This window comes from Medicago truncatula, chromosome 3 (genome assembly GCF_003473485.1).
Source record: "Medicago truncatula cultivar Jemalong A17 chromosome 3, MtrunA17r5.0-ANR, whole genome shotgun sequence".
Lineage (NCBI taxonomy): Eukaryota > Viridiplantae > Streptophyta > Magnoliopsida > Fabales > Fabaceae > Medicago > Medicago truncatula.
Window position 1 is genome coordinate 29,980,018 of NC_053044.1, and position 24,833 is coordinate 30,004,850.

Sequence of the window (24,833 nt, forward strand, 5' to 3'; positions counted from 1 at the left end):
ACAATTTGTTGTATTGTTTCCACAACATTGTTCCACACTTCCATATTCAACATTGTTTAAACAATGTTGTGGAAACAATACAACAATGTTGTGACAAATCAATGGTGTTGCCCATAGTCTAGTTAAGGAAACACCATATAATGCTAGTTTTCATATTTATCACAATATTCTACATTATATTTCTGCTTTGATCAATAATGAGAAGCAATAAGCTTATTTCTTAAAAAAAAAATCAAACAAGATGAATCATTTTAGGACGGAGAGAGTACCTGTAACACCCCATTTTCCCAACTTAAAAATTTCAAACAATAATCAGAGTAAAACATCACATAAACGGGATATCACACTTCTTAAAAATCTTAAATAGATAAATAATAATTTATCCTTCAGCATAAATCATCAACGTAATAGCAGCGGAATTAATTCAACATCATAAAAAATCTTGGCACGCAGGCCTCATCAAAACACCTCATAAAATCAGTTCAAACAACTTAATCATAATTCAATAAGTCAATATGTAAAGGAATAGAAGCATGCAATCAAAAACCTCATCCTGTTACATATCAGAGCAACCTAAGACTCAGTGAGGAAAGGCCACTCACGACAGCAAACACAACAACCTACTCTGGATCACCTGCAAGTTACTCATACGAAGAGCAACATTTCCAAGCAGAAGGGATGAGATTTCACAAAACAATAATATTAAGCATATAATTCAACAATTATATTTAACAACATAAACACATCTTATTATTCATCATAGATAATAATATATCATAAATCACTTCGTTAACAATTCATATAAGTAATCACAACTTCACATCTTATCATCATCGACTCAACAAATGCAACTATGCAACTTAGACCTCTTATATGCATGTGGTACCAATACAGGGCATCAAGCCCCCATCGCTATTTGAGTATTAATATACTTCCAGGGTGTTATACCCTGTTTTTGGACCTAAAAAATACTGGGTCCAATTTCATTTCAAACTTTGTCAATTATCGAATTTCAACTGCACAGTTCAAATTGTCTCTGCTTCGCAGTATTTTCAATCACAATTCCACCTATGTTTTTCTTGCATAAAACCTTTCGAAATGTCTTTACTTGTCTTGTAAGTCATTCAAAAGTGTCTCTGAATCATTACGTTGCTTTTTCTACAGTTTATTTCAAAATTTGCAAAAAAAGTCATACAGAAGGGTATTTTGGTCATTTCCGGCAGTGGGACCCATTTTCATCCTTGTGACTGTCTCTGAGTCTTTTCAGATTGATTTTTTAACATTTCATCAGTAAACCTTGTTAAATTCATTTCAAACTTGCATCTGAGTCAGTGTCAAGTCAATTTGAATCTGTTTAGGTCATTTTTAGCCCTAGGGGCATTTTGGTCATTTCACACAAAATTTTGGCATAGAGAGGTTACTTTGAAGTACCTCATTTAAACCATTGGTTCGTTTTAGTCCGTTTTGTCAATTTTATTTTTTTGTTTCGCTTTACGTTTTGTCAGGTTACCAATTTTATTTCAATTTTATTTTTATTTTTGCATTTTGGTCCTCAAAGAGGTCCAAAGTTGCTTTTCAGTCCAGAACTTTTTTTAAAATTACATTTTAGTCCAAAATATTTGAAAATTCCATTTCAGTCCTTTTTATTATTATTGCAGTTTAGTCCTTTTATTTTTCCTTTTTGCAGCAAGGTCCTTAAGTCCAAGACAGGTGTCATTTTCTCATTGGTTCAGAAGCACACATGGCAGCCTATAAAAGGCGCATTTACTGTACAAGTCAGGATCAGATACATTAATCACATGCCAACTCATAAACACAAATCCAATTCTCTCTCTCTCAGCAATTGAATCAAAACAGAAAATTTCCCCAGAATTCCTCAAGAACACCAAGAACACAAAACCCTAACCGTTTCCAGAAACTCCAAAGTTCATCAGAAATCAACGAATTTCACATCAATCCTCAGAGATTCGTGTGAATCTTCATCACTGGATTGGAGATTCTCCTACAATTCTAAGTGCGAGCTCACATTGAAGCAAGCTCAAGCACTGATCACAGGGATTCTCTCACGCAGATCTAAGAAGCAAGAAGCAAGCTCAAGCACGTAATCACAGAGAGAGAAGTAGAGAAAGAATCGGAGAAGATGAAGAAACAGAACCGGTAAACCGATTTATTTTCGGTCCAGAGAAAATCAAAGATTCGTCAAGAATATTCAAGTTTTCCGAAGATTTTCTCTATCAGAAGTTTCAACCAAAACTCAGGTAAAACTCATCTTTCTCTTTAAAAAGTTGTAATCACAGTTAAACCTGCAAACAGATCTAAAAAATTTCCAGAATCATCAAGATAAAATCGTAACCGTAAACACAAAACATAGATCCATAAGGATCCAGGACTTGTAAGCAAGAATAAGCACCAGAGAAGTAATAAACAACGAAACGATGTAGATCCGTAAAGATCTAAGCATGCTCTTTCAAAAAAGATAAAAAAAATTAGTTTCAAAACCGTACAAAGTTTTTTCCGATCTACGTCGTTTCAAGATTTGTTTGTAAAAACCAGTGCCAAAATCATACTTAGAATAAGGAGACGAATCAATTGATGTGAAAATTTTTAAGTTCTGGAAAATTAGGTCACCGGAGAGTTCATAGGCTCGCCGGAGAAGATGAAGTTTCCGGCGGACCTTCAAGGTCTCCGCCGTTGCTTCATCCTCACCGGCGGTGAGTTTAGAGAGAGGCGAGAGAAGAGAAGTTTAGAGAGAGAAAGGGTTTGTAAAACTGAAAAAACCGGTGCTAGCGTGTTTATATAAGCAACTGAACCGGACCGGTTCAAGACCGGTCCAATCCCTTCAATCCTGAGCGTTGGATCTAGGGTTTCCCTCCCTGGATCAATCCAACGCTCCCTGTGCATCCGGATCCTGTGGTTTTGGGCTTGGGCTTTATTCTTTGTTTTTTCTACGTTTTTTGTTTTTTTTCTTGCTATTTGCACTGTCTTTCTTGCTATCTGAACCTGTTGCTTGCTCACATTTTTTACAAAAAATTCCTAAAAAATCCTAGTTGTTTCTTGATATATTTTTGGTATTTCTATGGTGTTTTGCATGAAAAAAAAAAATTGTAAAATGGCATAATTAATTCCCATGTGTTTTCACATTTTTGGTATTATTTTGGTTATGTTTTTGTTCTTGACACTTTGATATGTGACATGAATAAATGATACACAATCTTGTGATGAATATGCCTCTGGTCATGTGCCTTTTTTGCTGTTTTTGGATATGATTTTGTAAATTTCTTGTTTTGCAAGCAACAAGTGTTTGTCTTAAGGAATAAAGTGTCAAATTCCTCTATGAATTTGGTGTGATACTTTGCTTGCATGTGTCTCTATTAATTTCATATCATGGCTTGAAACAAAATCTCTTTCAAAATTGCCATGATGTGAGAATTATGGGTCACAAGGTCATTTGGGTATCATATCAAATTTTTTTAGGTTCTTACCACTTTATTACTTTCTTTTTGCCATTCTTATGCAATTTCTTTTTGTTTATTTCCTACTATTTTGTGCTTTATGATTACTAACCATTTCATCTCATGTGCCATACATTTCATAGCATTTCACTATCTCCTCCACTTTCTTTAGCTTAGCATTTATTTTTGCAAGTTTTAATTCATTCGGTGATGTAATTTGTTATCATTGGTTTGTAGCTTGGCAAAGAGGCCATAGAATGTATTTAGGCAATTTTTGTAATATGGACTATGGACACTATGGCGCACCGGCACGCACACACTCACCCTAGATGTATGCCTAGGATTGCATGGTTAGATGAATGCTTAGGTTTAAACACTTAGAGAAAATCCAACTTTTTCCAAAAATATGCAAACAAACTCGCTTCAAATATTTTTCATAAAAATAGAGTCAAAACTCCAACCATTTTTCACCTTTTATTTTCTTAATAAAATTCTCAAATAAATCTAATTATTTAGACTTTTTGCAAAATCACTAAACAAACCCCCACTTTTTCATACTCTAATGCTCATGAAGCCTCTCAATCCCCTTCTTCAAAATCATTTTCAAAATTTAAAATCAAACAATTAAAACAAAAAAAAACAACAAGTCTTTTTAGCAAGAACTACGCCGGTTTTGATCCCGTAAAACGGTACGTAGGCAAGGGACTTTAACCCCTCCAAGCCGAAATAAAAATTAAATTCTACTTCTTCTCACCCCCATTCTTCACTCAAATAAAACTTCTTTCAATAAGTAGGCAATAAAAATGAAAGCGTAGAAATAAACTTAGGAGAACGGTTCTTATGGAATATCATAATCGCTCCGGGTGCCTAACACCTTCCCGTAGCGAAAATGACCCCCGAACTTAGAATCTAAGGGTTTTTTCTCAATTTTGCCCTTCCCAAGAAAAAAGAGAGATATCAACGGTCAAAAGGTTCAAGTCCAATTAATGGCTTGGCACCCAAAAACCATGATAACACAGGGCATCAAGCCCCCATCGCTAATTGAGCTAAAACTCCAACATGTTGAGTACAAAGCTCTAGGGCATCAAGCCCCCAACAATGAAATGCTAATGCATGGACTCGACCTCTTAAACATCTTAATTCGACAACCTCTTATATAGTCCAATAATTTGGAACATCATCATCTTCTTCAACTTAGACCGACTCATGCAGCTTAGTTAAATAACAACAACAACATAGGCAGTATACAAAAACAGCATGACATAATAATATCAATTGCAAGTCAACATCATCTTAAATATTCCATTATACTTCAAGTAATGCACATAACATTATATCACAACATAATCAACATCAACACATCTTAAACAGCTTCACAGATTATAATTAACATCCTCATTAAGTCCCAATACTACCCCAAAGTTCAACTCTCAACGATTCGTGCAACAAAGGTCGTAAAACCTAACAAGACACTCTGTTTCTGGGTCACTCGCGAGGCGAGAGCCTCTGCTCGCCGTGGCGAGTTCAGGTCAGAATCCCACAAGTTTCATTCTACAATCTTTCCAGGTTCAATCTCATCCTACATTCTTTCCTAATCATTATTAGACATGTTTAGGCACTCAAAAGCATCTAAGGATCAACTCAAAAGTCAAAATCACGAAATCTTGCATGCTCTCTGGTCAAGCTCGCTAGGCGAGTTCATCTGCTCACTATGGCGAGCTGCGACGTGCAACTCGCGAGGCGGGAAAGGTTGCTCGCGAGGCGAGCAATGAAGTTCATCACTCGTCGTGGCAAGGATCATGGCTTGGGAGGCGAGCGATGAATGTCACTACGGGCAGAAGTGCAGTTTTTAAGAAAAATCACTAATTCTCATGGTTTTAAGCCTAACTTCGATTCCAGAATTCATCATAATCATTATCTAAGGTCTAGGGACAGTTTCTACATCAATCTAACAATTTTTCACCGTTTAATTATAAATTCTACCAATTTGACCTAGTTTCCGATTCCTCTTAAATTCATCCTACATCATGTTAAACACAACCATTGAATCAGAGACTTAATAGAATTGCAAAGTTAGTCTCACCCTTACCTTATAACTCAAAATCGCAGCCTCTAGGTCTTCTTGATCTTCTCTTGACTTTTTCTCCTTTTTTCCAAAAACTGATCGTACGTACGTTTTTATTTTTTCTAATTAGGTCTTTCCTATTTATATCTCCTCCAACTATCTTATCTTATTTCTCTTTCTCCCCCAAAACTCTCTAAAATCTCAAAACAACCCCTAAACTCAATATTTATTTTATTTTCAAATCTTATTTTACTAAACAATAAAATAAGTCACAACTTCTCATAAAATCATATAAAACCACCTCAATCATATAAACCTCTTAAATCACACATATATCATATAAATATAATATAAACTCATCTAAATAACTTCTAGACTCAATTAAATAATTTGAAACGGGTGTTACAGTATCTACAAACTAAAATAAAAATATTATTGATTTTTTTTTTTTTAATATTGTTGCTTCATCGAATATTTTGTTATTAACTTCACCATTTATTCAATGAGATGGATGGAGACATTGAGGGGAGAATTGTCCAAGAAAAAGACCCCGATTGGGAATAGAAAATTCTTAGAAAGAGGAAGACCACTATTTATGTCACTCCTACACGGCACATCACATTCCAACAGTAAGGAAAAGTTGAATAATTCGAACGTGAACTTTACGAAGAAATAAATGAACCGGTGGTGGAATTTACATGCAGGAAATATACATGATTTTATAATTTGTGGTTGAGCATAAAAACCAGCTTGTAAAGTGAGTATTATTGGGTCAATAACGATTACGGTCATCCCATGGGAACCAAGGCTCTAAAGTCAGTCACCGATACTATATTTATGCGCATACTTTCTACATGACCATACTATATTTATATGATCCCAATAAGAAAACATAACAACATAGCATAATACCAATGGCTTCTTCACTAAACTTCTTCACTTTTCTCATCTTGTTCTTCCATTTTCAACATTCATCATCATTCTCCCTCTCAGTGGAAAAACCCGAACAAGACATTATAATGTCACCCAAAGGTACATTTACCGCAGGCTTTTATTCCGTCGGTGAAAATGCTTATTCCTTTGCCATATGGTTCACTCAAATACACAAAAATCTAAACAACGCTACTGTTGTTTGGATGGCAAATCGTGACCAACCAGTTAACGGAAAACGCTCAACACTTTCCCTTCTCAAAACCGGCAACCTCGTCTTAACCGATGCAGGACATTCCAATGTATGGTCCACAAATACTAACTCATCCAAACCACTTGAGTTGTTTTTATATGACATAGGAAACCTTGTTCTCCGAGAACGCAAAACAAATGGTTTCATTTTGTGGCGAAGCTTTGATTTTCCAACAGATACCCTCCTTCCTGATCAAAGTTTCACAAGGTACATGAAACTTGTTTCCTCGAAAAGTGACAACGTATATTCATCAGGGTTCTATAAGCTTCTTTTCAACAATGATAATCTTTTAAGTCTTCTCTATGATGGCCCTCAAGTTTCTAGTATTTACTGGCCATATCCTTGGCTCGTGACCTCGGAGACTGGTAGATCTTCCTATAATAGTAGCAGGGTTGCAAAACTAGACGTTTGGGGGAACTTTAGATCTTCCGATGATTTTACTTTAAAGACAAGCGATTATGGGGCAGTGCTCCTACGAAGATTGACCTTAGACTTTGATGGTAATGTTCGTGTTTATAGCCGAAAACACGGACAAGAGAAGTGGTCAATTTCAGGACAATTCCACCAACAACCTTTCAAAATACATGGAATTTGTGGACCTAATAGCTTTTGCATTAACAATGCAAGAATTGGTAGGAAATGTTTGTGTGTTCCTGGTTTTAGGAGGATCCATAATCAAGATTGGTCACAAGGGTGCAAACCAAGCTTCCAACTTTCATGCAACAATAAAACCGAGTTAGAGACTCGTTTCCAACGCTTATCACGTGTTCAGTTTTATGGATACGATGATGATTACCAAGCAAATTACACTTATAAACAATGTAAGCATTTATGCATGAGAATGTGCCAATGCATAGCCTTCCAGTATCGTTTGGACCTGGGTGTATCTTATTGCTATCCTAAGTCACAATTACAAAATGGATTCAGTTCACCAAATTTTCAAGGATCAATCTTCTTGCGATTGCCAAAAAGAAAGCATGTTCATTTCCATGAGAATGTTGTAAAAAATGATATCTTGGATTGTTCTAGAAATAATGAAGTAAAACAACTAAGAAGATCATATGTTGAAGACGAAGAAAATGGACCAATGAAGTTCATGCTTTGGTTTACTTCTGGCTTAGGGGTAATTGAGGCCTTGTGCTTCTTTATGATATGGTGGTTCTTATTTAAGAATAAGAAGCACTTTGTTAGAGATAATCAAGGCTACGTTCTTGCAGGAGCAAGATTTCGAAAATTCACTTACTCGGAACTAAAACTTGCAACAAAATGTTTTAGTCAAGAGATTGGAAATGGTGCTGGAGGAACTGTGTATAGGGGTTTATTATCTGATAATAGAGTTGTGGCTATAAAGAGACTGCATGAAGCAAACAAAGGAGAGAGTGAATTTCTTGCTGAAGTTAGCGTCATTGGAAGGCTTAACCACATGAATTTGATTGGTATGTGGGGGTATTGTGCAGAGGGAAAACACAGATTGTTAGTTTTTGAGTACATGGAAAAAGGTTCTTTAGCGGATAATTTGTCATCAAATGCACTTAATTGGGGTAAGAGGTATAAAATTGCTCTCGGAACTGCAAAGTGTCTTGCATATTTACATGAAGAATGTTTGGAGTGGATTTTGCATTGTGACATAAAGCCGCAAAACATACTAATTGACTCCAATTACCAACCCAAGGTAGCGGATTTTGGGTTGTCTAAGTTACTACAAAGGAACAATCTTGATAATTCAAGTTTCTCAAGGATGAGAGGAACAAGAGGTTACATGGCACCTGAATGGATTTTCAACTTGCCAATCACTTCCAAGGTAGATGTTTATAGCTATGGAGTTGTGCTGCTAGAGATGATTACTGGGAAGAGTGCAATGATAAGTATCTTAATCACAGATGGAGAAAAGACTCATAATGAGAGTTTGGTAACATGGGTGAGAGAGAAAAGAAGGAAATTATTAGAAATGAAATCTTTGGTGGAACAAATAGTAGACCCTACATTGGGATCAAATTATGACATGGTTAAATTGGAGACTTTGACAATGGTTGCACTAAAGTGTGTTGAGGAAGAGAAAGACATGAGACCTAACATGAGTGAAGTTGTTGAAATGCTTCAAACTCATGAACATGATTCTTGATGATATGCACAAACTAAGAGCCATCTTTGATGGTTATTAGTTTTCATGTTTATCTTTCTCAATTCAATTCAAAGTCATGGACATAATTCTTGATGGTTTGCACAATGAAGAGCCAGCTCTCATTGCTGTTATAGTTCCCCTGCTTATCTTCATCTTATCAAATTTTTTAAGTCATACTGCTCTATTTATATAGGTCATTTTCTTTTGTAGTTTGCAACCAAAAAATAGTTGAGTACATAGGTCATTTACAAAAAACAAAGCATAGATTTGGTAAATATTAACGAGTAAATTAAATAAAAGGATGTATGCCAGCTTAATTATAAAAACCATCATATTTCTTCAATTCACAACTTTAGGCTAGTTACACGTAAATGTAACGCTCTCGAATGCTTACATGATTGCCAATTGACCGCACAAACCAACACGTAAATGTAACAACTCTTAAAGCTGTTTTTGTTGGTGTTCCAATGTTTACATTCCCTTTATTCTTTGAGCAAGTTAAAAAGATCAGAATCGTGAGGATTTGATCACACCAGAACAAATATAGAAAGTTATGAGGAAGTTTATGGATTATGGAGCTTTTGCCGTACCTCAAATTTACTGTTCATGTTCATTTTTACACGAGTGTATACAAATTTAAATCAGTTTACATTCAATCCATTTCTTACTAAAATCAATTTTACAAAATATATTTTTTTACATCAGAACCAATAATTTCCCTAATTATTAAACTAAGTTAACAGTAAGGTAAGGAAAAAAATTAATATCCTAATCATACATTCTTAAATCACACTACATCTAGAAAATAATTGAATTACAAGAAGTGAAACAGTTGAATAATAGTAATAAGGAGAGATGGTTATTCATTGTGCATGCCATTAATAGTTATGTTAATGACTTATGAGCCTCTCAACAACTTGACTCATGGTAGGTCTAACATCTTTTTCTTCAGCCACACAATCCAAAGCAACATTTGTCAAAGTTTCCATTCTCTTTGCATCATAATTTTATGATAAAACTAACATTCTTACTAGTTTCACTTTCCCAATGTAGATCGAAAATATTATTAATATCAATATTGACTTCAGAAACTTGAATAAACAAAGATCCACAGGAGAACTAACAGCCATGATAGATGGTGTACTCTTCTTTGTGCAAACAATCAACAATCATGTTCATGACTTTGGAGCCTCTCAACAACTTGACTCATGGTGGGTCACCACGGCCAAAGTCTCTAATTGAGCAAAGTCATAATTTAAATTACATTGATATTGTAAAGCGATATATAATTTAGAACAAATATTTTTTCTAAAACGACATACATTTTGGGACAGAAGGAGTATAGAGATGCCAAATAAATAGGGGTATGGTGGTAAAAAAATAATTAATGTGATTGGAGATACTAAAAGAGTCTTAGAAAAGGGACAATTTTTTTTCTCAAAAGAGTGTTATACTTAAAAATCTGTATATTATTTTGGTCAAAAAAAAAAGTCTGTATATTTTTGTTAATTTTCCTTGTAATTTACAACCGGATTAAAAGTCTGAGTCAATATTGTACCAAAAAAAGAAAGTTGGATCAATACCAATTTATGGTCATATGGTGGGGAAAGACGGCTAAAGTCACCTATACTTTTGTTTTATTAACATATTTTCTAGGCGCCTTCTACAAATTTTAGTCCTGACCTATACTTTTTTATGACCATACTGTATTTATAAGATGACAATAACAAAACAATACATCAACAAGCTAGCATTATTTGAATGGCTTCTTTACTAATCATCTTTGCTATTCTTATCTTCCTCTTACATTTTCAACACTCATCATCATTCTCTCTCTCGGTTGAAAAACACGAAGAAGATATTATAATATCACCAAAAGGCACATTCACTGCGGGTTTTTATCCCGTAGGTGAAAATGCTTATTCATTCGCCATATGGTTCACTCAAAAACACAAAAACCTCGCCAACGCTACCGTTGTTTGGATGGCAAATCGTGACCAACCTGTTAACGGAAAATGCTCAAGACTTTCCCTTCTCAAAACCGGGAACCTTGTATTAACTGACGCGGGACATTTTGATGTTTGGTCCACAAACACTAACTCATCCAAACCACTTGAGTTGATTTTGTACGATACAGGAAATCTCGTCCTCAGAGAGCACAACAAAATTGGTTTCGTTTTGTGGCAAAGCTTTGATTTTCCAACAGATACCCTCCTTCCTGATCAAAGTTTCACAAGGCACATGAAACTTGTTTCCTCCAAAAGTGGCAACAAATATTCCTCGGGCTTTTACAAACTTTTCTTCGATAACGACAATCTCTTGCGTCTTCTCTATGATGGCCCTCAAGTTTCAAGTATTTATTGGCCTAGTCCTTGGCTCGTTAGTTGGGATGCTAGTAGATCCTCAAACAACAGTAGCAGGGTGGCAAAACTAGATGTTTTGGGTAACTTTAGTTCTTCCGATGATTTCACTTTAAAGACAAGTGATTATGGGACAGTTCTCCAACGAAGATTGACTCTTGATTTTGATGGTAATGTTCGTGCTTATAGTCGAAAACATGGGCAAGAGAAGTGGTTGATTTCAGGGCAATTCCACCAACAACCTTTAAAAATACATGGAATTTGTGGACCGAATAGCTATTCCATTAACAATCCAAAAACCGGAAGAAAGTGTGTGTGTCTTCCTGGTTATAACAGGATCAATAATCAAGATTGGTCTCAAGGGTGTAAACCAAGCTTCCAACTTTCATGCAACAACAAAACAGAATCAAAGACTCGCTTCCAACGCTTACCCCATGTTGATTTTTATGGATACGATTATTTGCACCAAGCAAATTTCACCTATAAACAATGTAAGCAGTTCTGCTTGCGAATGTGTGAATGCATAGCCTTCCAATATCGTTTGGTTAATGACGAAGGTGTTTTTTATTGCTATCCTAAGTCACAATTGCGAAATGGGTTCAGTTCACCGAATTTTCAGGGATCAATCTATTTGCGATTGCCAAAAAGAGAACATGTTTCTGTCCATGCAAATGTTATAAAAAATGGTAGCTTGGTTTGTTCGAGAAATGATGGAGTAGAACAACTAAAAAAATCATACGTTGAAGACAAAGAAAATGGATCAGTGAAGATTATCCTTTGGTTTGCGTCTGGCTTAGGGGTAATTGAGGCGCTATGTTTTTTTATGATATGGTTCTTCTTATTTAAGAATAGCGAGCACTTTGTTATAGATAATCAAGGCTACGTTCTTGCAGGAGCTACAGGATTTCAAAAATTCACTTACTCGGAACTAAAACAAGCAACAAAATGTTTTAGTCAAGAGATTGGAAAGGGTGCTGGAGGAACTGTGTATAAGGGTTTATTATCTGATAATAGAGTTGTGGCTATAAAGAGATTGCATGAAGCAAACAAAGAAGAGAGTGAATTTCTTGCTGAACTTAGCGTCATTGGAAGGCTTAACCACATGAATTTGATTGGTATGTGGGGGTATTGTGCAGAGGGAAAACACAGATTGTTAGTTTTTGAGTACATGGAAAAAGGTTCTTTAACTGATAATTTGTCATCAAATGCGCTTAATTGGGGTAAGAGGTACAAAATTGCTCTCGGAACTGCAAAGTGTCTTGCCTATTTACATGAAGAATGTTTGGAGTGGATTTTGCATTGTGACATAAAGCCGCAAAACATACTAATTGACTCCAATTACCAACCCAAGGTAGCGGATTTTGGGTTGTCTAAGTTAGTACAAAGGAACAATTTTGATAATTCAAGTTTCTCAAGGATGAGAGGAACAAGAGGTTACATGGGACCTGAATGGATTTTCAACTTGCCAATCACTTCCAAGGTAGATGTTTATAGCTATGGAGTTGTGCTGCTAGAGATGATTACCGGGAAGAGTGCAATGACGGGTATCTTAATCACAGACGGAGAAAAGACTCATAATGAGAGTTTGGTAACATGGGTGAGAGAGAAAAGAAGGAATTTATCAGAAATGAAATCTTTGGTGGAACAAATAGTAGACCCTACATTGGGATCAAATTATGACATGGTTAAATTGGAGACTTTGACAATGGTTGCTCTAAAGTGTGTTGAGGAAGAGAAAGACATGAGACCTAACATGAGTGAAGTTGTTGAAATGCTTCAAACTCATGAACATGATTCTTCATGATATGCACAAACTAAGAGCCTTCTTTGATGGTTATTAGTTTTCATGTTTATCTTCCTTAATTCAATTCAAAGTCATGGATGCAGTTGAGTGTATGAAGAGTAGAGGTTTGGTTTGGAACAGGTGAAGAAGAAGGAAGAAAAGTGAAGAATGAAGAATCTATAGGTGACAAGTTTGTCAAGGATCTTTGTACCGAATTGGAGTCTAAGGGTAGGCAAAAGTAGGAAGCTCAAAAGCATGTTTCTAAGCGGGAGTTCACATCAAGGGTCTTAAACTTCAAGTAAAAAAGGCTTGGAGTCCAAGGTCAAGTAGCTGATGGATGGCAAGGTCTTGTTGGAGGATAACGCCGAGGCGGCCAAGAAAACTATTGTTGATTTGTAAAGATAAACCATGAGTTTACTGCTAAGTCCGCCGTTGATTTTGTTGCAAGTTTTTATGCTGCAATCAACCAGGCCAAGTCCGCCGTTGCATTTGTTGCAAGTTTTTATACAATTACTTTTTGTATCGAACTTTATGTCCTTGATTTGTCTACATTCAAATATACCTTAAAGATTAATTCATGGTACACTGACAAATAATATAAATGATTAACAATGTAACAGACCCGTGCGATAGCAAAGTACTATATATATCTTGAAATAATAATGCTATGTATAATGCAAGAAAGAGCTTAATGGGAAATGCATTGTGACAACTTGTAGTGGTTCAATAAAGTTTCATGTTACAAACATAAGAAGTGACATAGAATTTGTGTTCTTTACTGGTGGGTTTCTCAGCCCCTGCCTTTTTGGAAGGTCCACTCCTTTGGGATTTTCTAATCCTAACAAGCCACTTTATGGACATCTCTCAAGCATAGATTCAACTGCAACATCAGTAAGTACCATATATTCTGCTACCACGTTTCAAATTTTATCTCAAATACATGGTTTTGAATAAAAGCCTGAGGCTTCTTGATTGATTTTTTATGCTGCCAAAACCAACCGAAAATGATACTTATAATTCTATAGTATAAAAATGATACATATACTGACAAATGACCACTCACGCACAATATGTTTTGTTTTAAATTGAAGTTGCAGTTGCAGCAAACCTTTATATTGCGGTAAAATACATATAGATGCAACCGATGTGGCCATAATTGGATTTGCAGTCGACAAATTAGAACTATTCTTTTGGGCCTTATCCTCCCTTAAACTGGCCCTAGAAGTTTGTTATAGTAAAATGATTGGTAATATGATTGGCGTTGCACATGAGATTGACATAGATTAGTGGAGACAAGGAACCTCAGCAAGTCCAATATGGAGATGGTAAAACAATAACTTCAGAAGTCACTACTTTTTCACAAGATGATATGTGTAGTGAGTAATAGATTCACTTTTTTTCAAGCTCATATGTATCAGTTTCATATATGTTTCTATATATAGTAGTTTACTTAATCAACTTTGTGCAAGAAAAATGGAATTCCTACAAATATTAAAGACTTGTTGACCAAGCCAAGTCATGGATCAGTAAAGATCTCTTTTAATGACCATGAAGTGGAAAATTACTCAGAAACTCACCCCTGGATTAATAAAATTTTCATCTCCCACATTTGTGCATTTATCTTTTTCTTTACATAATAAAAAACCATGATGTTTCTTCAATTCACAACTTTAGGCTAGTTACACGTAAATGTAACGCTCTCAAATGTTTTCAGGATTGTCAAATGACCCCACAAACCAACACCTAAATGTAATAACTCTTGAAGCTGTATTGCTGGTGTTCCAATGTTACAATCCCTTTACTATTTGACCAAGTTAAAAAGATATAAGTCGTGAGGAATTGATCACACAAGAACAAATATAGAAAGTTACGAGGAAGTTTATGGATTATGGAAGTGGGAAGTGTAAATAAATGGGAAAGGGCACAAGATCTTAAGGGCATCTGCGACAAAACAGTTGCAAAAGGTTTATGAACCTCAACGTATTTATACAAGACATTTTGTGTATTCAAGGCCATTGAGCACAAAGAGCTCCTGTTCCTTTGTGACAATTAGAAAATTGGAAGATAAAAGAGGTTGTATGCATATTTATTTGATTGAGCTTAAAATAGGCAAAATGGCATATAAAAGATAGAAATGTGAAAACTATGATTACATTCTAATTAAACACACCTTAGACAACTAATTTCAGAGGTATAGAATTTATTTGAATATGTTTGAGGTTTATGAGTAAAATTAGTACTGTCTCCTAATTTTTTTCAGAATCAGCAAATATTATTCATGTCGAGAGTGTACAAGTTGCACAACTAAACTCGCAGGCACAAAAACTAAATACAAAGGGCACCGACATAACCAGAAAACCCCACAGCCAAAACCCCTTTGGGCCACCCAAAAAATAGACCGCTAAAATGACAGAAGGAGGCAACAAAACAGCCCATCAACTAAACAAAAATTGAGGCTGCTATATACATGCTGACATAAAACCAGAAAAAGGTAACGGCAGCCGCAGCATACCCCAGCCTCAACCTCTAAGTCGCAAAAAACAGCTCCACTACCGCAAAAGACACTCTTTTGGGTTCCAATTCCATTCGTAAAACAAACAAGCCGGCAAATTCAACCGACTCAAACACCATCTCCACGACAAAACCTTAACATCCTCCACTATCTCCTCCACTTCGCCAATAGAATTTGGAGTTTTTACCTCTACAGTTTATTTTAACCTCAAATTTACTTCATGTTCATTTTTACATGAGTGTATCCAAATGTAAATCAGGTTTCAATCCATTTTTGACTAAAATCAATTTTACAAAATCATTTTTTTTTACATCAGAGCCAATAATTTCCGTAATTATTAAACTAAGTTTACTCTAGAGAAAGGAAAAACAAATTAATATCCTAATCATACATTCTTAAATCACATTACATCTAGAAAATAACTGAATTACAAGAAGTGAAACAGGAGAGATGGTTATTCATTGTGCATGCCATTAATAGGTATGTTAATGACTTATGAGCCTCTCAACAACTTGACTCATGGTGGGTCTAACATCTTTCTCTTCAGACACACAATCCAAAGCAACATTTGCCAAAGTTTCCATTCTCTTTGCATCATAATTTGATCCCAATTTAGGGTCAGCAATTTCCTCAACCCAACAACCAAATTTAGATCCTTTTCTACTTTTTTCCCTAACCCATGTTGCCAAGCTCTCATCACAAAAGTCTTCTCCATCTTTGTTTGGTATACTTGTTGTTGGACCCTTACCAGTAATTATCTCCAACACCACAACTCCATAGCTATAAACATCCACTTTTGAAGTAATTTGCATGTTGAAAACCCATTCAGGTGCCATGTAACCTCTTGTCCCTCGAATCCTCGAGAAATTTGAATTATCAAGGTCATTCCTATTCAATAGCTTAGACAAACCAAAATCTGCTACCTTAGGTTGATAATCCGAGTCAACAAGTATGTTTTGTGGCTTTATATCGCAATGCAAAATCCACTCCAAACACTCTTCGTGTAAATAAGCAAGACCCTTTGCAGTTCCCATAGCAATGTTATACCTTTTACCCCAATCAAGTTCACTTGATGAGAGATTATCAGCTAAAGTACCATTTTCCATGTACTCATAAACCAACAATCTGTGTTTTCCCTCGGCACAATAACCCCACATTCCTATCAAATTCATGTGATTAAGCCTTCCAATGATGCTAACTTCAGCAAGAAACTCATTCCCTCCTTGAATTGCATCATGCAATCGCTTTATCGCAGCAACTCGATTATCAGATAAAACACCTTTATATACAGTTCCTCCAGCTCCCCTTCCGATCTCTTCGCTAAAACCTTTTGTAGCTTGATTTATTTCAGAGTAACTGAATTTCCTAAACCCTGTAACTTCCTCTAGATCATTCCCATGAATAACAACAATAGATTGCTTCCTATTCTTCTTATATAACATACACCCTACTAGAAAGAAGCATAAGACCTCAATTCCGCCCAAGCCACTCACAAACCAAAGCATGAACTTCACTGATTCATTTTCTTTGGAAGTGATGTATGATCTTCCTAATTGTTTTACTCCTTTATTTCCCAAACAAACCAAGCTATCATATTGTTCCGAAAAAACAGTATTGTTTTTTGGCAATCGCAGAAAGACTGAGCCTTCAAACTCCGTTGAACGGCGTACGTTTAATAACTGCGTCTTTGGGTAACAATAAGAGAAACCCTCTTCAGTCATATAGCGAAATTGGAAGGCTATGCATTCACACAATCGCAAACACAAATGCTTACATTGTTTATAGGTGTAATTTTCGTAGAATACATGGTTGTCGAAGTTGTCAAACTCAAGATGAGGTAAGACTATGAAACGAGACTTTGTCTTGTTGCAAGAAAATTTGAAGCTTGGTTTGCATCCTTGAGACCAGTCCTGGTTGTTGATTATGCTATAACCTGGAAGACACGAACATTTTCTACCAGTTCTTGGATCATAACTGCAAGCGCTATTAGGTCCACAAATCCCATGTATTTGACAAGGTTGCTGGAGGAATTGCCCTGTTACTGACCAATTCTCTTGCCCATGTTTTCGGCTATAAACTCGAACATTACCATCAATATCAAGGGTCAATCTTCTTTGTAGGACTGTTCCATAATCACTTGTTTTGAAAGTGAAATAATAGAAAAAATGGAAGTTTCCCAACCGATTTAATGTTGCTACCCTGCTACTATTGTATGTGAACCTATCAGCATTCCAATAAAGGCTTGAACTTTGCACGCCATTGTAGCGAAGACACAGGCTATTGTGGTAATCGAAAAAGAGCATGTAGGAACCAGAGGAATAGTTGTTGACACTTCTTGACGAAACAAGGTTCATGTACCCAGTCAAATCTTGATCAGGAAGGAGAGTATCTGTTGGGAAATCAAAACTTTGCCACAAAACGAAACCATTTATGTCTTGTTCTCTCAGAACGAGGTTTCCTGTTTCGTACAAAAACAACTGAAGTGATTTGGATGAGTTTGTTTCTGTTGACCAAACATTGGACACCCCTGCATCGGTTAATACAAGGTTGCCGGTTTTAAGAAGGGAAAGTGTTGAGCGTTTTCCGTTAACTGGTTGGTCACGATTTGCCACCCAAACAACGGTAGCGTTGTTGAGATTTTTGTGTTTTTGGGTGAACCATATAGCAAAGGAATAAGCATTTTCTCCAACAGGGTAGAAACCTGCTGTGAATGTACCTTTAGGTGAGACTATAATGTCATCTTCGAATTTTTCAACTGAGAGGGAGAATGATGATGAGTGCTGAAAACGGAAGAGGAAGATGAGAATAGTGAACAAGATTGGTGAAGAGGCCATTTGCATCATGTTACTTTGACTCTAGATGTATTGTTTTATTATTGCCATCGCATAAATATAACATTATACTCTTATCATGAAAATTGAAAAGTATATATACTAGTATAAATATAACATTGACTTTAGCCTTTTGATCCGGTCGTAATGAAATTAAGTAAGTTAAGATTAGACTAGAACATCTGACATGTACACTTCCTGCAGTTTAATTCCACCATTGGTCCATTTATATTTTCTATATTCAAATGTTATGTGCCGTGTAGAAATAACATGAATAATTAATAGTAGAACTTGCACTTTCGATGAATTTTCTATTTTCAATTATTGTATTTTTCTTTGACCATTATTCATTACAGCAATTGACGATCTGCATGCTTAAAAAAACTATTAAATAATCTCAAGACCTAATCACAAAAATAACAACAATAACAACAAAATGAAATGGTAGCATACATAAAAAAAAAGGTTTGAACTTTAATCATCAATATACATTACGAAAGGCTTCGTGATAAACAAGATCGTATCAGTATTCTCTCCATCTCCATCAATGATTAGTATTTTCAATCCTTGTTTTCAAGTGTCTCTTGAGATTGCAACATACAACTGACCATGCGAGAACACATGACTCGGCAAATAAATTCCAAAACTTTTGAGTGATTGCCCTTGACTCTTGTTGATTGTCATGGCAAATGAAACAGATATTGAAAATTGTCTTCTTTGAAATTTGAAAGGAATTTTAACATCAGATGGTGAAAGAGATAACCTGGGTATGAAAACTTTTTCGCCAATGTTACTTCGAGATACAACCTTTCCTTCATGTACAAATTTCCCCATTCTGGTTAGAAATAAGCGAAGATGTTGTATCGAGAAAATCTCTATAGTTAATATCACTATTAGTGGTGTATGAGACTTGAAAGCTAAACTAAAACTTAAGACTATAGAGATGCATGATTTTTTTGGTGATAAGGCTAATCAAAAAACAGAAAAAACAGAAGGAAACAACAGGAAAACAGAAAGCTTAGGCTCTAGGAAAGCAAGTTCCTATAGCATCATTCCTAAGTAAAACGTGAAGGTCTTGAGGAGGAGATGGATGGATTAAGCACACATCGTTAGAGGAAGCTTCGAATTTTGCCATGAAATCAGCACATTGGTTTCCTTCTCTGAGGCAATGTTGGATAGAGAAATTGTGCGAGGATAAGATGTCCTTTATGTCTTGAATTAGAACTGCATAGGCATGGTACTTTGAAGCTTGACCTGTAATGAGATTGATGGAGAGAAGAGAGTCAGAGTAGCAAGCCATTTCATTAACTCCCATGTCTGAAGCTATGCGGAAACCCCGGTGAATTGCGGTGAGCTCTGCGAGCAAAATATCAGTAGAGTCTGCAATGAAACCGGAGAAGCCAGAGAGGTAAAGGCCGACACTGTTTCGAATAATTCCCCCATAACCTGCGCGAGTTGGAGTACCGGAACAACTCCCATCCACATTTAGAATATGACAGTACTGTTGTTTTGAAAGCTGGTTTTTATGGTATCTGCAAAATTCTGAATGTGGAAACTAAGTCGCGTAAGGGACCAAGTATCATTGCTATTTCTATTCGATCATGAGGAGATGCATGATTTCAGCCATAAATCAAAACTATTTCTATTGTCCTCAACAAATTCACTTTTAAATGACAATTGATTTGATAGTAAAATACTCCCTCCGTCCCACAATAGGGAGGGAGGGAGTATTTTATTACAGTACACACTTTTAATTGGTTTTTAGGGTTATACCAAGACTTTAGTAAAATAGATGTTTTTGGAAAGTAGGTTTAATAGAAATAAATAGAGTTAAGCAAATCTTACTGATTTAAATAAGTGACAACACAACCCACCAAAAAATTTGATCACTATTAGAGGATTATTATTATAGGCATTAATATACGATTTAGCCCTTCTACTTTTTCTTTGAATTTTAGACCTCAAATTTGTAGAATTACTGGTGTAACGTCCCGTGCCAAGCACGGGATACATTTTATTTAAATTTTTTTAATATGATTTAAATTTTAACAGATTTTTTAAATATTATTGTTTTTGTTTCTTTTCATCCATAATTTTGACGTTATGTGGTATTTTATCTTCGTATTTAAAATTGAACAATAAGTAATCATTTATTGAGATCAAAAAGTTAAATTTTATAGATGACTATTTTTGTGAGAGTGATAAAATAATCAACAAAAGTACAATTAAACCCAAAAGATAAAAACACTATAAATAATTAATATATTTCTAAACAATTAACTAATTAGTAAGAGTTTGTATTAGCTTTGGTTTGTCAGTCATTCAATATATCAAATGGATATGATTACCTATGTTTTAATTTTTCACTCTTAATAAAAATATTAATTTTTTACTTAATCACAATGATCTCTATGATCGCAATTATAAATAAAAAAAAATCTAAATTCAAAATTTTAGTTACATCTATTATTTTTATTGGTTTCATAAATAATATTCATTGACATTATTTTTTTTAATTTATCAAAATAAGCACATTTTTGAATAAAATTTACCTCATAAATATATGTATATTTTGTATTTCATTAAAAAAAATGAATTTTTATGTTAAATTTTGAATACAAAAAAAGCATTAACAAATCATGTTTGGTTTTATATTTGTGAACAAAAAATAAGTTAAAACACAAAAACAATATTTTTAAAATAATAGGTTATCGCTAATTATTCACATTTAGGGAAACTTAATTTTTGTATTTATTTTAGAATTTGTGTAAAGTTTAAGACATAAGTAAATTGTAAATTGAAAATATGGAAACTGGTTTATTTTATTTTATTGAAGTGTCAATACATGCAACAAAAACGATTTGTTCATTTGAAAATTGAAATTTTCAAGACAATAAAAGAGGTGCCCTGCATCACCATACAAAATAACATTATACCAAAAGGTGTACAAACTTTACCAAAATAGACTTGTAATAAAATAAAATAAAAAACCTTATTAACATTCTTCAACTCCTCAATAGTGGTCCTAGGGGTAAGTAAGAGAAACTCCTCATTTACAGGTATGCGAGATGAATTTGGTAACTGGATCAATCCCGATGCAGGAGATTTTGTATTTGCACTAAGAAAGCTATAATAAAAAGTAGGGTTAAATATGTTTTTGGTCCCTATAAATATGTTAACTTTTCGTTTTAGTCCCTTTAAAATTTTCCTTCAACTTTTAGTCCTTATAAAGTTTTCAATCACTACTTTTGGTCCCTATTTTTAATTTAATTTTTGTATTTTTTAATGAAATTGTGCAAAAATATGTATAATATTCTAAAAACAATTCCTACAAAAAATTAGAATTTTTTAACAAAACACAAATTAAATATGAATTTTTAACCGTAAAACATATAAAATTCATATTAAATTCATGTTTTGTTAAAAAATTCTAAATTTTTGTTGGAGTGATTCTTGTAATATTTTGAATTTTTCTGGAAAATTTTATTAAAAAATATGAATTCTACATATGAGTTTACTTTAAAAGAGGGACCAAAAGTGAAGATTGAAAATTTTATAGGGGCTAAAAGTTGAAGGAAAATTCTAGAGGGACTAAAACGAAAAGTTGACATATTTATAGGGACCAAAAACATATTTAACCCTAAAAAGTATCAATCAATAATATTATAAATTAAGAAAAAAAATGTTATATTAAAAAATATATATATACCTTTTCCTTAGTTCCTTTGTTTCACCAATTTCAGGATTGAATGTGATTCTAGTGGAAGAAAATGCATTTTGCAATGCTGGTTTTCCTATCATTAAGATTTAAAAGTATATGAATCAAGTATATATATTCGTATAAACAAACAATCACAATTGCTAGTCATAAATTATTACCTTGAAACAATTTAACTTTTGTCCACATAATGGCTACAACAGCATTTTGAGATTAACCGGACGATAGGAAAGAGTTCAGCTCTTCAACATACTCTCCAAAAAGAGTACATTTAAAAGTTAAAACAGTTCCTATTTAAAATTGTCAAAGATTATACAAATATTAATAAAAATACTATAATACAGGTCTTGAAAAATTACAATTACCAAAACAAAATAAAATCAAACCTACCCATTTGAATCCAATTCAATGACATTCATTTTAGTTTTTACAGCATGTCTTTCGTACTCTCTTTCAACTCCAACTCCAATCATGACTCCAATTACATCTGCATATATAAAACACATTAAAATATCAATCAAATTACTATTTATTATTAAAAGAATATAACGTACAATTGAATCATATTAAACAAAACATTTTATTAATTCAATATATAAATTATTGTGTTATTTTTGTAAGCAAAAATAATATTTTAAAAAATCTACATGAAGAAAATTATAGTCACTTACCAACTAAGTAGTTGTTGTCGTAAGATTCATTGAAAACATCAGGTGCAGGTATAAACGAATACACGTTTGTTGGGACCAAAACAGTTTTAGATAGTTTGACTTTTGTGTTGATTGTGAAATTCAGTTTGTATTCGTTGCGTGATGGTCGATACGAACCATTGTTGCTAGCAACATCAAATGAGGAAATCGTGAACACCATTCCTCTTGGAGTTGCTCCTTGAACTTGTAGATCAATGTTCTTCGTATAGACGCACCAATTCGATCACCCTAGATAAAAAAGATGAGAACACTATACTTTAAACAAAAAAATACTAAAAAAAACAAAAAAGAAAAACGATATGAAAAAGGTACATTTCGATACATTAGAACCAACTCCATGGAAAATGGTAGTTTTTTATTTTTGTAGTCTTGACCAAACCAAGCACGAACAACCCTCACAACCAATGTTCACGATTGTTTTCTTGGTGAAACATTAGAGATGAAGTCGTGTTTCGTAGACATTTTTCTTTGCAATAGAAAAATTACAGAAATAGTTTAGAATATAGATATCAGAGCACCAAAGAACAGAAAACGAAGAACTATATTTTGTGATTGTTATGTACTCATACCCAAAATCTCTACTATTTATATAGAAAAATAGTACCATAACGGTTAATATAAATTAATTATCAATTTGACCGTTTTAAAATTAATATTATCAACGTCTTTAATATTATAAAACGTGCATTAAACGATTAAATTATATTTCATGTAACGTACAAAAAATTAACTTCATAACACTTGAAATTTAATTTAATATTTAATAATATCTTATAAATAATTATGTAATATAGTTTTGTAACAAACAAAAATTAATTATATAACCTTAAAAACTAATTAATACAATTAATTTTTTAATTAGTAGGTTAATGCCTTAGTGTAACGTCCCAAAATTCAAAATATAATTTATTCAGTTTATTTATTATAATTTTGTAACCAACCAAATTTTGAATGTTATATATAAATGTTAATTGAATACTAATTAGATTAATAATTATTTGATTTGTAACGTCAAATTTTTATTGTAAAATATAAATTTTAATCGAAACAGTAATTATATTAATCATTATCTGATTGTAACCAACTATTTACTTTATGTACAATTTAATGTTAAATAAAAAACGGTTTTTAATAATAATTAAAATTATTAAGCTTGTATTAAAAATTAGGAGAAATTTTGGGAACATATGCCAAGTAGGCTTTTGATGAGGTGGACATTCTTAGAGGAAAGAAATTTAAAATAGACTATTTCTAAGAACTCTAAATTGTTAGTATAAAGATTATCATATGTTCCTCAAGATATACTTTCCACTTCATTTACTCCTAAATACATCCAAGTTGAGACAAATGCCAATTTTATGCAACTCCTTAAGAAATTGATCATTTCTTCGAAAAATACTCCCTCTATTCCTTTTTTACGTGTTGTTATTTAAGGAAAAAAAATGTTTATATTACTTGTTATACCTTTTTTATGTAATTACTTAATAAACACTCATTTTGTCCATTCTAACACCTTAAAAAATTATTAAATGGGATCCCATCAATAATCTATGTTATTATATATTTTAACGAAACTCGTTTATTATAAAACAATTTATTGAATATGGACCACAAAAAGTGAGAAAGATATGTGCTTTCATAACCATCGTTATCTTTTAACACCTAACATTTTCCCTCCACAATGGAGGTGCCAATTTAGCATTTTGATTAATTGTTGTTTTAAGATTTAGAAAATTAAAGTACCTTTTTAAAAAAAAGAAAAAATCACCACCGAAGATATTACCGTATTGAGTCATGACTTGACCACTCTCTAAGACGTTTCGCAGCACTATCCAAGTTTGTGCAAGGTAGACTAACAACTGCGCCGCCTCCAGGATAAAATTACAGTCCAGTTCACCTGTTCGATTACGCACTGCACTGTAAGTAATGGTTCGAGAAATAACACCCTCAATATGATATTAAATCACCTATACAATACGAAGACCACTCGACACCGAAGGGACAAAAGGAGTAGAAGAAAGGAAGAATGACTTCTCAACACAAGTCGAAACAGGGCGAAGAGAGGAAAAGTACAGGAAACATCAACGGTATTTTTCG

At 33.9% G+C, this 24,833-nt stretch overlaps 3 protein-coding genes across 3 annotated transcripts; 2 read left to right on the forward strand and 1 right to left on the reverse strand.

Moving 5' to 3' along the window:
* The first annotated feature begins 6,431 nt into the window (after positions 1-6,431).
* LOC11405231 (putative receptor protein kinase ZmPK1) lies at positions 6,432-8,915 on the forward strand. Its single transcript, XM_003599273.3, has one exon. It carries the CDS (start codon positions 6,432-6,434, stop codon positions 8,820-8,822), a length of 2,391 nt encoding a protein of 796 aa, XP_003599321.1. The 3' UTR covers positions 8,823-8,915.
* Positions 8,916-10,550: 1,635 nt separating this feature from the next.
* Positions 10,551-13,597, forward strand: LOC11405230 (putative receptor protein kinase ZmPK1). Its single transcript, XM_003599272.4, has one exon. The coding sequence runs from the start codon at positions 10,584-10,586 to the stop codon at positions 12,984-12,986; it is 2,403 nt and encodes an 800-aa protein (XP_003599320.1). The 5' UTR covers positions 10,551-10,583; the 3' UTR covers positions 12,987-13,597.
* Positions 13,598-15,840: 2,243 nt separating this feature from the next.
* LOC11410792 (putative receptor protein kinase ZmPK1) lies at positions 15,841-18,369 on the reverse strand. The gene has a single exon (XM_003599270.4). The coding sequence runs from the start codon at positions 18,318-18,320 to the stop codon at positions 15,963-15,965; it is 2,358 nt and encodes a 785-aa protein (XP_003599318.1). The 5' UTR covers positions 18,321-18,369; the 3' UTR covers positions 15,841-15,962.
* Between the last annotated feature and the right edge of the window lie 6,464 nt (positions 18,370-24,833).